The sequence below is a fragment of the Raphanus sativus genome, unplaced genomic scaffold (genome assembly GCF_000801105.2).
Source record: "Raphanus sativus cultivar WK10039 unplaced genomic scaffold, ASM80110v3 Scaffold2974, whole genome shotgun sequence".
Taxonomy (NCBI): Eukaryota; Viridiplantae; Streptophyta; class Magnoliopsida; order Brassicales; family Brassicaceae; genus Raphanus; species Raphanus sativus.
In genome coordinates this window covers 1-12,935 of record NW_026618281.1, presented here as the reverse complement: position 1 = coordinate 12,935, position 12,935 = coordinate 1, and the positions used below count along the sequence as shown (strand labels likewise).

Here is a 12,935-nt window from a genome sequence, read left to right as displayed (position 1 = left end):
CCATAGTAACTTGATGAATGAATGTACTAACATGGATACAGAGATTTAGTAACGGGTTAATCTCTTTCTTCAAGCTATCTCGGATCATTCCATATGTTTTCTCAACGTAGCAGCTAAGTGTTGCTTGAATAGTAACGCTGGGTATTTAGCTTCAACCATGGCTTGGTCATTTGATATCCCAACCATCCCGCTGTATCCACTGGATGTTTCCAGTCCCAATGAAGATGATTGCATCCCCTACAATGTTGTTACCAACAGTTACTAAGGCTCATACACATTAGAGGTTCAATTTTAAGAAAAGCTTACTTGCACCAGACGACCAAATAGTGTAGTCTGGGATGATCTGTTACGTCTTGAAGCAGAGTTATTTGTGTTGCTGAACTTGAGTGTAGATTGTAGAAGATATAAGAGGGTAGAGCTTGTTGTGAGCCAATAAGTTAGTTCCCTTGTGTCGTCTTGGCTCTTCTGGAAGAACCAAAGTTAGTATAAAGTTTTGGTTTCGTGGGTTTAAGGATGTTACTACTTCATTACCTCAATGGACGATCTGATTTTGTGAACAATTCTATCAAATATATTTGTTTTCTCCAGTTCAAATGATCTCCATTGAAGTAGTGTCTTGTAAATTATCCAGGCTGCCACAGATCTGCCATTATCAAATCTTCTCTCCTCGGTGAGGCATGTCAGCAGCACATCATGGCTCTCCTGTCCAGTAATACTCTTTATAAAACTCTCTGTAATGAACTTATGGGCATATAAGTACAAATGATACCTTTTGCCTATCTGTTAAAGATCTTTGTGTTGCTAACACAGTGACTGGAGTTCTTGGTTCCTGAAACAAATGACAGAGGGGTAAGGAAATGTAGTACTGTTTCTTAACTGGGCCTAGCAAGATAACTTACTTTTGTTTCCTGAACCACTTCTGTCTGATGTCCATTTTCAAGATCCTGCATAGTTATATTACATTAATTCAACTGTTGTACTTGTTTTTTTACACTAAAAGAATTGTATGTTGACAGAAGAAGTTCTTCACCTTTGCAGATGCAGAAACTGCTTCATTAGCCACTATCTTCTCTACAACAGCTGTCTGTCTTCTAAGAGTTTCATTTTCTGACTCTAGAATTGCAATCCTCTCCTTCAGGCTGATAAGAGATTTTTTGTTTTGTTTAGATATGTGATTATGATGTTATATGGATTTGTTTTTCAGATATGTGATGATATTCAGCTCACAAGAAAGTACCTGTTTAACTCTTCAGGCTCTACGGCGCTTGTTGAAGCAGTCAAAGCCTGCTGGCGCAAGATCTGATTTTCAGATTCAAGGTTTGACTGGTTCGTTTGTAATCTGGAAATTTAGCAACAATACTCATGAACTCTGACTGTAAAAAATAGTTATGATTTCAATGCCTCAAGAAACTGATTATATCAAATACCTCTCAATGACCTCTTGAAGTTGAATGGCCTTTGATTTTGCCTCTTCTGCATCATCTATACTTTCCTTGTTATCTCTCTCAAGTGCAGAACACACTGCTTCAAACTCCTCAATTTTTCCTTTTAATTTCTCTACCTCAACCTGCATTTTTGAAGATAATGTATGAGGAAAAAATATCTGCTAGTTGGTTTAACTTGATGCTCAAAAAACTTACCTCCAGCTCATTGTTTTGACTGCTCAGTAACTCCAGTTGAGTGTTGTCTACAACTGGAACCTCTTTGATGACTGGTGGAGCTTGTTCAATGGCTAGTTTTGCTGCTTCTTTCTCTTGTATGATTGCAGTTTGGGCTTCATCTAGCTTCTCTTGCAATTCAGTTAAAGCATTTTGTAGGTTTGCAATCTCTTGTGCTTTGGCTTCTTCAAGATCAACCTAATGCATATATTTTGAAATTATGACCACTATGTACTTAGATAGCAGAACAAATAAACTCTACTTTTTGTCCCATTGACAATCACCTTTTGATGTTTCTCTAATTCAAGACGCCAGGTTAGCTCTTCCACACGCTTCTCTAACTTGTCTTTGGCTTCCTTGAGTGCCCCAGTTTCTCTTGCAGCCTTTGTTTGAAAGATAATTGTTTCTTAGCAACTTCGACTGAAGCATGCATGAGTAGATTGATTCTTATCAATGAAACTTACCATTTTGAGCTTTTTGAGCTCTTTTCGAGCTACTTTAGCTCTCCACAGACATTGTAATGCTAACGTTGATTTTTTGTACTGGTTATAAGCTTCATGAGCTTGGTATCTTCTCCATTCTCTCTGTCAAAAACATATAAGAACAAAATCATATTGACCCTATTTGTCCCCTTCCAAGTTATATGATCATTGAGATTGGTCTAGCTAGTCTGAGATTGTAAAAGTCAGGTCCAGAAAATTCTGATCATTTGAAAACAAAGATTTGAGATCAAGAAGTCCAAATCTTAGTACCTGAACAATAATTGCAGCCTTGGTTCTTCTTTTGTGTCTATGTTTGTTTCGAGCATCCATTGCTCGTAAACCAGTCTGAATAACTGTTGCTGATGCCTGGAGTTTAGTGTAGCACATCCTTGCTCTATGAGCACGAGTGTTCTTTTGAATACAGATTGAAGCAGCTTCCCTTCGCATGTTTTGATATAACTTGCGTGCAAGTTGTGCTATATAAGCAAATAGAACATGACATAAAAGTTAGTTTAAATAACGTTGTGTCCTGATCAGATTATGACATTATATTATCACATAACAATGCTCTTATTCGTACAACAGTTCTATATTCATAGCTTTGTGTTGGGTAGGGAGTGTTAAAGAATTAAACCTCTCAAAAGTTTCTGCACAAAAATTGTAGCCTTTTTCTGCCCAAGGAACTCTTTTCTTGTCAAATAAGTCCTGATCTGCCTCTGAATGAGTCTGGTGGCAGCAGCCAAAACCTCGGTTCTTCGTGCATCTAGTTCAGCCATTTGTCCAGCCCTAAGAAATATCTTTGTTTTCCCTATCTGAAAATGACAAATCAGAATGCAAGTAGTGAATGGGTTCCGTATATTATTCATATTTGAAATGCATGTACCATGAGCTTGACATACCTGGTAACCCTTTAATCCCATTTTGTCACAGATTGAAGCACATGCAGACTTTTCATCAGATCTGTCAATACAAAAATGCAGTTTTCTGAGTGTTGATTGGATCATGAGAGTAATAATCTGTGTTATTTCTAGATAGAGTTAGTGTATTGTTATACCCTTCTGGTACATCTGTTGCTAGCATCACAAAACGATCAAGAAACTCATCAAATGCTCGTTTTGTTGGATAACCAGCACAACTGATTCTTATAGCTTCCAGTACACCCTGTTCACTTACACAGATTGGCTATAAGCATAAACCTTTTGTACTTGTTCAAATAGTAAACCTGAGACTCTAGGCTTGCTTACTCCACATCTTAGTTGGTTTAGGACAGTGTCATTCTCAAAAATCGATGGCTTTAGAACTGTATTTGGCTTCACACATCTAATATAATGAGGCTCCGTCGTGTTAAGCGTCTCCATTAGAGCTTGGAGTTGTTGCTGGAAGGTAGGTTATGTCAGGAATAAAGATCTTGAGCAATGTGCAAACGGTATGTTTTATTTTGCCTTACCTTGAAACGTGTCCCAATCGATGAAAACTTGGACTGCTTTGATGCGTCTTCTGGTAATGGTGGAAACAAATTGGCCACAAAAGAGCACTTAGATGCATCTAACAAAGCTTGATGTTCTGCCACAACATAGTCCTTGTTCTTGTCGAGAAAAAACTCTGCTGAGTATGTAACCTGAGGCAGAAAAGCATGGTCAGTAACTAGCTACTGTAGTTGCTTTTAGCTTAGTGTATAGAAATGTATTTGTCTCACATCTCCAGCATAGTGGTTGACAGTGAAGGCTGTTCTGGCAAGCTTAGGTTTGCTGAAACGCTTGTGTCCTTTATATGTTTGATACATCTTCTGTGCAAACGTCTCATGGGTCGACTTGGGAAACATGCTGCAAGAATGTAACCTCATATTGAACCGCTTCTAATTATTATTATAGATTGATAGTTTCTGATACACTTACCATGCTTCATCGAGTAAGGCAATTATGCCTCCTGGTTTCTGCAGAAAAAGAAGATGGTTTGCTTTTTAGTTGTGGAGCCAATGTCATCAAGATTTTAAGATGTTAGTTATACCTTCTCAATAAGATCTAATACATCTTGGTTGTCAACAAATTCAACATAGCTCCAGTCGATTTCCTCCCTTGTGTATTCCTCTTGCTCCATCTTAAATACATGCTGCATAGGGAAAAAGCTTGTTTCAATGTAAAAGTTTCTTGCAATATGAATTGGTTACAGTGATTTTATATCTTACCTGATTGAAGTGTTGTTGCAACTTCTCATTTGTGAGATTGATGCATAGCTGCTCAAAACTATCAAAGGTATTGTGGTATTAGATCTTATGTGTGTCTATCGTTCATGTTCATTATTTATGTCCATGTTTACCTGTTGATCTTGAAGCTTTCAAAACCATAAATATCGAGGACTCCGATCAAGCTTGTAGCATTCGGATCTTGACCTATTGAGCTGTTGATCTTGTCCACAATCCTGCCATAAATTGAGTTGAACATATATAGGTCATTGTTGGAGATTGCTCAAACTGAAAACTGCTCATCTAGACAATGTCCTGAAGGAAGACCATGTTAAAGGTACGTTTGGTCCCTCCAGTGATGTCTATGTGGTTTCTAAAATAATTCTTGTGGAGTGAAAAGAGAAGTTTTGCATAAATATTGTCAAAATATTCATTTACTCACCAGTCAAACAGCCTGGAGTATACTGTCTTGGCTAAAGCATCACGATTTAAGGCTGCTGATTCTGGATCAAGTGGCTTTGTAATGTTACCATCAGGAGTTACAATTACACGCTTGCAGAGTGAATCCTCCAGCATCTTCTCATTGCACCTGCGTCAAGTAGATTATCTGTCAGCATTGCCATTGGAACTGTGCAGAAATGTTTAATGTCAAGGATCACTAGACGAAGAAGATACATGAGTAGTTCTGCTGCTGTCTGAAGATGATATCTTGATTTATCATCCTTGAGTTTTGAAGAATCTGCGTCTTCTCCTTTGATAAAATTGACATTTCCAAGGTGGAGGATGGCAGCTACAACGCGGAATATGGCATCCTTAAATTTGAAGTTTCTGGTTATTATTTTGAAACAGTTCATCATCATATTGCATCCTTATAGAGAGTCATGAGACAAACCTGTGACTCTTGTCCAATACCAACAATGTCCATGGCATTTCTGGTCTCTAGATACTCTCTTGCATCATCTACATTAGAAACCTCATAGCAGTTTGTCTGATTCAGATAGTGGAACGTCCTTGGATCCCCTAGCTTGAACTTCTTGACTTCCTGAAAAAAAAATGGTATATGCTAAGTTTTTCTCCATCTATATTGATTTCAAGATTGTTACTGATCATTTTTTACCTCAGGTGGTGCTGCACATAGCATGTAGAAGCAGTGGTAGTTCCTCTCAGGGTCTGAAACTTGGCAAACACGCGACCGTTCTAGAAGATAAGTTCGGATTGCAGCTCCGGATATCTTCCCACGCTTGTCAAATTGGATCTCAACAAACTTTCCAAACCGACTGTTAGAATAAACACAGAGAGTTACAAATAGTCCAAACATAAGATGTCAGAGTTATGTCTCAAGTAAGTGTTGTAATAGCTAACACCTTGAGTTGTTGTTTTTCACAGTTTTGGCGTTTCCAAAGGCTTCCAAGACTGGATTAGACTGAAAAAAGCAGAACAGTTTTAGAATGGTGGAAACAGTTTATAGTAGAATGAGAGCAAGTAAACTCACTTCTAAGACTTGTTGTTCAACACTTCTCCCTTCTGTATCTGATCTGCCTCCCATGAATGCAAGATATCTCATAAGCATTTTGGTTGTCTCTGTCTTCCCGGCTCCACTCTCTCCACTAACCAAAATGGACTGGCTCTTTGCCTCATTTATCATCGCCCTACCATACATGAAAAGCTTTAGCTAAAGTCTCTCTCTACTTAGTGATTACAACTTGTTACCTGTAACTGGTATCTGCAACAGCAAACAGATGTGGGCTTAGCTCTCCGAACGCAGCTCCTTTATACTGCTCCATCATATGGACGCTGTACAAATGTGGAAGTCTTTGGAATGGATTCACAGCAATCAAGATGTTTCCAGTGTAAGTCTGCCTTATTCAAGAAGTTTGCAATTAGAGAATCTCAAAAAGTTTTGAACAATGGAATGTTTTAAGATTACTGACATATATCTCGTTTAAAGAAAACCGGCAAGCAAGATTGTGGAGGACCCCTGGCTCATGGAGGTAAGCCAGTTTAGTCATGTCATCAACTCCTGCAGGTGGTGCCTCTGTATCCTTTGGATAAAGGCTAGAGATACTAGCAACAATCTGCAAATATCAAATCTATTACTTTCTTTCTTCTAAGATTAATGGACAAGTGACAGAACTCAAAGTGGTATTTATTATAAGAAATGAAAAGTAACTTCTTACTGTTTTCCCATCTGAAGTGAGTATTGTTGCATTAGTGCCTTTGATCTCTGTCACTTCTCCATTAGTCCATGAGAGTTCTGGATCCTCTACCCAGACATGTGACCCGAGTGTGATGTTTACAGGAGTCCCCTTAACATTATTCATCAAAGCAAGCTTTTCAGTATTCAAATTTCCAGAATAAAAAATAAAATATACAACAAAAGGCTTACCATATATAGCTCAAGCTTCTCTAAGCTCTCAAGGTTGAGTATATGCAGAAGTTGAAGAACAAAGAGATCAAATCAACTTCATTCATATATTACTCTCTTGAGTCATTTTCTTGAAAACCATGTTTGAGCTTTTGATATGAAACTGTTTGGTGTAAGGTCACTACTCTTCATATGTATTCTTCTTTTTTTTCAAAGCTTTTATGCTGTACTTAACTTTTGAACATGAATGGGTCCTCGTAGGTTTAAACTAAATGTGAAATTGCTACTTTTAGAACAATAAAGTAGTTTGCTTTATATTTTGATATTGCAACTGCACCAACTTTTCTCTTGATCGGCCATGGCCAGATACTGTTTCGCTGTGAAAGTGAATATCTTTCTTCTTTTTCCCCATCAAAAAGACATCAAGACCCTTAACGTTTGGTTCCAATGATCTCTTGCAGAGCCAAAGACTAAAGGGACGTGTCATGGTGCTTAAACTTGAAGTCATCACCTTACAAAGTGTAAACTTGTCACATCTTGTTGAAAGAGTTTATTACTTTCTTGTTTTTCTTTTATTTTGTGTGTGTGAAGGCGGCAATGGTCCGTGCAGCATCTCCGGTGGCGGCTGAGGACGGTGGCCGAAGCTGGCCCATTTGGTTTAACTTTCCAACTATATTGGTTTCCCTTTCTCTTTTCTTTTCTCTTTGTATATATGGTCGACAGTTTTTTATTATATAGTTTAATTAGGCATGTTTTGAATATTCAAAGGTGCATTATTATCTGTCTATTTTGTGCTAATTTCTCGATCCAAGAACATCATGATTACATGTGCAACACTGTGTTTTACCTTTTTCATAAACTAAATTATAAGAGAATCTCTCAAAATATCTTATGTCAACTGGCTTAACATACTAATCCATCTATCAAAACATTGGTGTTCATGTAATTTATCTCCAAAACCAATTCCATACTAAAGATCACATCCATAATAATTCACCTGACAGATCATTAAGTCAGCTGGCATGTTTGCCTCACTGATCACCACTGGAATGTTTCAGACATTTCCCAAAGTTAACATCATAACTTGGTCTCCAGCTGACAGTTCAGTCAGAGAATCATGGGAGTTACACACTGCTTCATGTTATGCTTTAAGTTCCAATTTATTGAACTAAAAAGTGTCCAAACTTTTAAAACTGAAACAAACAAACATCTCTTAGATTGATTGTAGAATACTAGTAAAGTAATGGGACTGTGAAAAAATTCACATAGAAATTCTGAGTTCCTGTACAGTGTCTGTTACGTATACAGATACGAACGTTAAGAAACTCTTTCACTATATTCTTGTTTTGCAAAAAGCTATGTCACAGAGTTGGAGCAGCAGGGATACAAGATTGATACAACATACGAACTCAATGTTTCCTTGTAGTGTTTTCCATGAACTTCACTAACCTGCAAGAATCAAATGAATCAAAGACTGTTATACACAACATTGAGTTACAAAGCCACTCAGATAGCCCGTTGGTTCAGCCTTGTTATGTTGTACACACTAATTGACTGTGTCAGTTTGGTTAATGATAAACAATGGCTTAAAGGAACTTTACATTAGCTTTGTTTCAGCCACCAATGTGTATCATTGGCCTATTAGCTGTCTTGGCAATGTCAAGCATTCCAGCGTGTGCTGCTTTCTTCCTCTTCACCTGAAACCCCCCATTTTGAAAAAAAAAAAATCTTTATGTCTCGTACACAAAACCAATCTTTGACGAAAACAGAGGAAACATTTCATGACAAAGCAACTAAATACATACAGCAGCGCCTATAATTTCCCTTAGCGTTTCGTCATCAGCACCAGACCGGATAGGATCTCTCAAACTAACCTGCTTACAAGAAAATGATTGTCAAGTTTAACGTTATTGAGAAGCAACCAAGAGTCATCATGTGTACAGGGAATCATGTTAGTGTGTGTGTAGGTGTTCTAAGTCAATTTGAATCATCAAGTAATCTTAATGTACCTCTGAAGGACCGAACAAGCATACTTTGAAGTTCCCATCCGCAAGTAATCTTAACCTATTGCAGCCAGAACAGAAGTGTTCTGTCATAGATGTGATGAAAGACACAGAACCGCAGTGCCCATCAATGGTAAAGTTCTTAGCTGTTTCGGTAGGGTGATCTTGGACACGTTTAATACTCGGAAAGCGCTTTACCTGTTATACCATAACAACAACGCCAAAACCAATCATGAAACTCTCTGCTCAAGAAAAAGGCAGACAAATCTCAAAAAAAAAAAAAGACAAAACATAAAAGAGAAATCTACCTTACCACTTTATCCATCATCTCAGCGTAAGACACAAGCTTCTTTACATTCCAAACGTTTCCATCAAAGGGCATAAACTCTATGAACCGGACGTTGATAGGCTTATCTCGCGTCAATTCCACAAAATCACAAACCTCATCATCGTTCAATCCCCTCATGACAACACAGTTGACCTGTTAAAAGACAAAGCATCAAAATCTCACTCTGCTGCAATAGTCAAATGTGGAAAAATGAAGAACATACCTTCACAGGATTGTATCCAAGAGCGATAGCGGAATCAATTGATTGCATAACCCTCTCGTGCCCTTTACGTCTAGTCAGAAACTCGAACTTCGCAGGGACAAGAGTGTCCAAGCTGATGTTGATGGAATCAAGCCCACATTCTTTAAGCTTCGGTAGCTTTCTAGCTAGAGTGATGCCATTAGTAGTAATAGCTAAGTTCTTCAACCCTTTTAAGCTGGACAACTGCATACAGATCTCTTCGATGTCTTTCCTCACGGTAGGCTCGCCACCGGTTAATCTAATCTTGTTAACACCGGAAGAAACGAAGAGACCAGCTAACCTAACGATCTCGGACTGTGAGAGCAGCTGAGGCGTAGGAGTAAGCTCCACGCCTTCGGAGGGCATGCAGTACTGACACCTGAGGTTACAACGCTCTGTCAAGGAGATCCTCAAGTAGGTATGAAACCGACCAAATGAATCAACCAACATGTCTGAGAGAGGGTTGTGTTTTGTCTGATCAACTTGAGCTGCATTGCTGCTTAATGAACGGTCACTAGTAGTACTAGTAATGGTTCTTGACTCAACCTGCTAAATGACCACAGTTAAAACATTGAATCTCTCTAATAGAAAATCAAAAGGCCAAACATATACTAAAAGAAAAATCAACATTCATCCTATCAGCTCGATTTTTTGGCAAAAGATTGAGACTTTACCAAGAAAGAGTTGGAAGTGGTGAAACCCATTTGCCGGGGAGTGAGTTTGGAAAGGCATCTCCTCATCGTTGTTAGCAACTGCAGAGAAAAGGATTGAGTGAGAAGCCTGAACACAATCGTTCAAAAGGGTGAAGATTAAAAAAAAAGAAGAGTTGATTGAAGTGAGAGGAGAGATGGGTGACCTTTGGCAGACGGAGAGAGTCTTCTTTGTTCTGGTAAAACGAAACAAATTTGGATTCTTCTTTCTATGGTACAAAAAGGCTGGCGTTGAAAAGATGAAGACGGCAACTACGGAGTTGGGAGGTTTGGATTAAAAAACAGAAAACTATTTCGTCTTTTCTGAGAGACATCTGCCGGTCTTGCCAGTTGCCGGTTACCAAACTAAACCATCGCTAATTTTGGAAGTTTTTTTTTCTAAACCACATGATCGTTTTTTTTTATGACAACAATATACTATTCTAGTGACTTTCTATCGGTTCGGAAAATCAAACCGGATGAACTGAATCGACATATAACATAGCTGAAGAAGAATTCTTTGCACCATGTGTAAGTTTGTGCACCATTGTATTTTGTATCCTCGGAATATATCTAATCTTAAAAATAGGAAAGAAAGTCTTATTTTAGGCAAAATTCCTCCATATGTAAAATAAATATTGACCATTCTTTAAATGACGACATCATTTTTATCAGTTGAGAATAATCTATTGCAAAAACTATATCTGAAAATTGCAGGATCATGATCGTTTATTTGGAACTTTATTGGTAAAAATCCCTTTTGAATTTGACCCAAAAACATCCCTTAAAATACTAGTATTCTATGGTCGAATCAGGCAAGAGAATTGTCATCTAAATTATACATCAAACTTTATAATATGATTTCAAACCAGAATTTAACCTAGTGAGTTTAGAATAGGAATTGGTTGTATTGGCCTTTAATTCAATTTCATGGTGGGAGAGATGTTCTACGCCACATCACTAGAAGTATTAGTAACGGCTTGATCCGAGACCTACGAGGAGACTAAGACCTGGCCCAAACTCCTCTTGACTAAAAAAAAGAGAAAAAAAGATTAACCCATGAAGTTCAATATGACAAACAGAAAATGGATGAGAAACAATTTTTTTTTTTTTTTTGATAAAGGGCTTCGATGAGAAACAAATTAACATGCATATTAACCACATAATCCTGTCCAAAGAACATGACAAGCCAACAAGAAAAATAAATAACAGGTGTTGTAATAAATGGGCTATGTAAGTTGAACTAAACTTGGAACATATGAGCAAACACGAGGGAAACAATATTTGTGAGGAGAATTTGCGAGAGGCACTATTTCCAACCATCCATCCACTCCAAAGATGTAAGCTACGTTGCGAGAACCTTCTATGTCGTCTTTACCGAAAACAACTGCAACCTTCTTCTCCTCGTCAACGAAGAAACTCGCACGTGTAAACGGAAACTGGAAGCTGGTGAGGTTCACAGCCAAGAACACCTTGGTGCTCCACGACACCGTGTTGGGCTCAATCTTAGTCGTAACCCAAATCACCATCGACGAATCCCACAGTTGCTGAAACAAAATCGCAAGCTGCTCTTCTCTGACACTTGACAGAGCGAGCGTCTTTGGGTTGTGCCACTCGAGTGGTGGCAGAGGCAAACGGGCCCCAAATACTTCTCTAGTGTAATCAAAACAGAGTAAACAACAATCTCGGTCTCTCCGTGAAGCCTTGTTTCTAGCAAACCAGTAGGTGTTTCCTCCGATAGAGACGCGACAGTCATCGTCTAGAATAAAGTCTAGAGTGACATCAAGAACCCTCCATGAACGAGAGTTAAAGTCGTAGATACTGTACTCAGCAAAAGTAACCGTGGTAGGAGGAGCATCATTATCACTATGGTCCAACTGGTAATCAGTTAAAAAATCATAATCACTATGGTCCGAGATTTGGTAATCATTAGTAAAATCATAATCAACATAGTGCGAGATTGTGTAATCAGCAAAGCTCAAGATCTTGTGGGAGTTGCTGCTCTTGTCGTATCCCATATCGTATATATAACAGTCCAATCTTTCGAAGCTATGCGTGGGCTCGATCCACCGGCTTTGTCCCCAGGGTTCCAAACGACGAGCCTAGCGTTGTCTTGAGAGATGCATAAGAATAAACCATTACAGTGAAAGACTTCACAGACATCGATTTGATCTATACAGTTTTGGCTGGTAAGCGTGCCTTCATGACGCATGTATCCGATGTCAGCGTTCTCGTCGAGATTGACGCTCACCAAATAAATATCGTAGTCCATCATCAAGACTAACATAAACTCGTCTGCTAGTGTTGCTTGACGACCAAGGTGCTTCGTTGTGAAGCTGCTGTCTTTGGATAAAGCGTTCCAGGCTTTGCAAGTTGACCGGGCGCTTGTTAGAGATGTCACGGGAAGTCGAGAGAGAACCTCCTCCGCCAAATCCCGTGGGAGATCCGTCATCGACGGTTCATGTGCTCGACCTAGGTGCTTTTTTGCAGATATCCCAACTTTGGATTTCATAGTTAAATCCCTATTGGAAGATTTGTTTCGAGTCTCAATGGATGATGGATGTAAACCTTGATAAACCTATTCTTTATTTTGCCTCTGTTATTTACACTTTTCTTCCGTCTCTAATGTATAAACAACCAAAGACATCTTTAACAAAGATTTTTTTTTTTAAAGGATAGAGAAAGCAAAACACTTCTTTTTTTCCTCTATGATATATGACAAACAATCTGAATACAGAAACATAAAACTCAATAAAATAATAGAAGATAATTTTAAAGAGTGTTTTATATTATATTTTACTAAAATCCTGTTTGCTACCAATTTTATATCTGGATATCTTTCTATTAAAAAGATAAGTACAATTTGTTTGACCAAGAAAAAGATAAGTACAATTTTTATTTACTATACAAATTTATATTAGGTACATTTCATTAATTACATTTATTTGATTATTTACATTAATCTATTAAATATATAACATTTATAA

General features: G+C 38.1%; 2 protein-coding genes and 1 pseudogene across 3 annotated transcripts; all 3 read right to left on the bottom strand.

The window, feature by feature from the left end:
• Positions 1-31: 31 nt before the first annotated feature.
• Positions 32-6,926, bottom strand: LOC108847930 (myosin-12; the record flags this gene model as incomplete). The annotated part of the gene is given in 33 exon segments (XM_057000826.1): positions 32-111; positions 114-237; positions 307-465; positions 532-702; positions 770-829; positions 900-944; positions 1,031-1,139; positions 1,238-1,339; positions 1,428-1,567; positions 1,641-1,856; positions 1,943-2,041; positions 2,123-2,242; positions 2,411-2,616; positions 2,775-2,952; positions 3,040-3,100; positions 3,195-3,301; positions 3,385-3,516; positions 3,588-3,758; positions 3,837-3,963; positions 4,036-4,073; positions 4,148-4,249; positions 4,326-4,383; positions 4,457-4,558; positions 4,765-4,911; positions 4,998-5,134; positions 5,215-5,364; positions 5,440-5,599; positions 5,687-5,745; positions 5,815-5,971; positions 6,033-6,178; positions 6,254-6,397; positions 6,500-6,628; positions 6,709-6,926. Coding segments are annotated over 33 exon segments (3,939 nt in total), but the record flags the coding sequence as incomplete, so codon positions are not given.
• A 955-nt stretch (positions 6,927-7,881) lies between these two features.
• LOC108844330 (GTP 3',8-cyclase, mitochondrial) lies at positions 7,882-10,244 on the bottom strand. Of its 2 annotated transcripts, none has more exons than XM_018617566.2 (8): positions 10,116-10,244; positions 9,934-10,011; positions 9,242-9,808; positions 9,004-9,171; positions 8,697-8,888; positions 8,493-8,561; positions 8,289-8,384; positions 7,882-8,136 (listed from the first exon to the last, which is right to left on the bottom strand). In XM_018617566.2, exons 2-7 carry the CDS (start codon positions 9,997-9,999, stop codon positions 8,301-8,303), a joined length of 1,146 nt encoding a protein of 381 aa, XP_018473068.1. In that variant the 5' UTR covers positions 10,000-10,011; positions 10,116-10,244; the 3' UTR covers positions 7,882-8,136; positions 8,289-8,300. The 2 variants fall into 2 exon arrangements, with proteins under 2 accessions (XP_018473068.1, XP_018473070.1); XM_018617568.2 differs by having other exon boundaries at positions 9,242-9,805.
• An 831-nt stretch (positions 10,245-11,075) lies between these two features.
• LOC108846519 (putative F-box protein At3g23420) lies at positions 11,076-12,650 on the bottom strand (annotated as a pseudogene).
• Between the last annotated feature and the right edge of the window lie 285 nt (positions 12,651-12,935).

Coding starts and splice junctions, on each gene's coding strand:
- LOC108844330 (XM_018617566.2), bottom strand. CDS start 9,999: ATGAGGAGATGCCTTTCCAAACTCACTCCCCGGCAAATGGGTTTCACC. Junction 8,889..9,003: donor CTGAGATGATGGATAAAGTG/GTAAGGTAGATT, acceptor ATGGTATAACAG/GTAAAGCGCTTTCCGAGTAT. Junction 8,562..8,696: donor GCTTGTTCGGTCCTTCAGAG/GTACATTAAGAT, acceptor TCTTGTAAGCAG/GTTAGTTTGAGAGATCCTAT.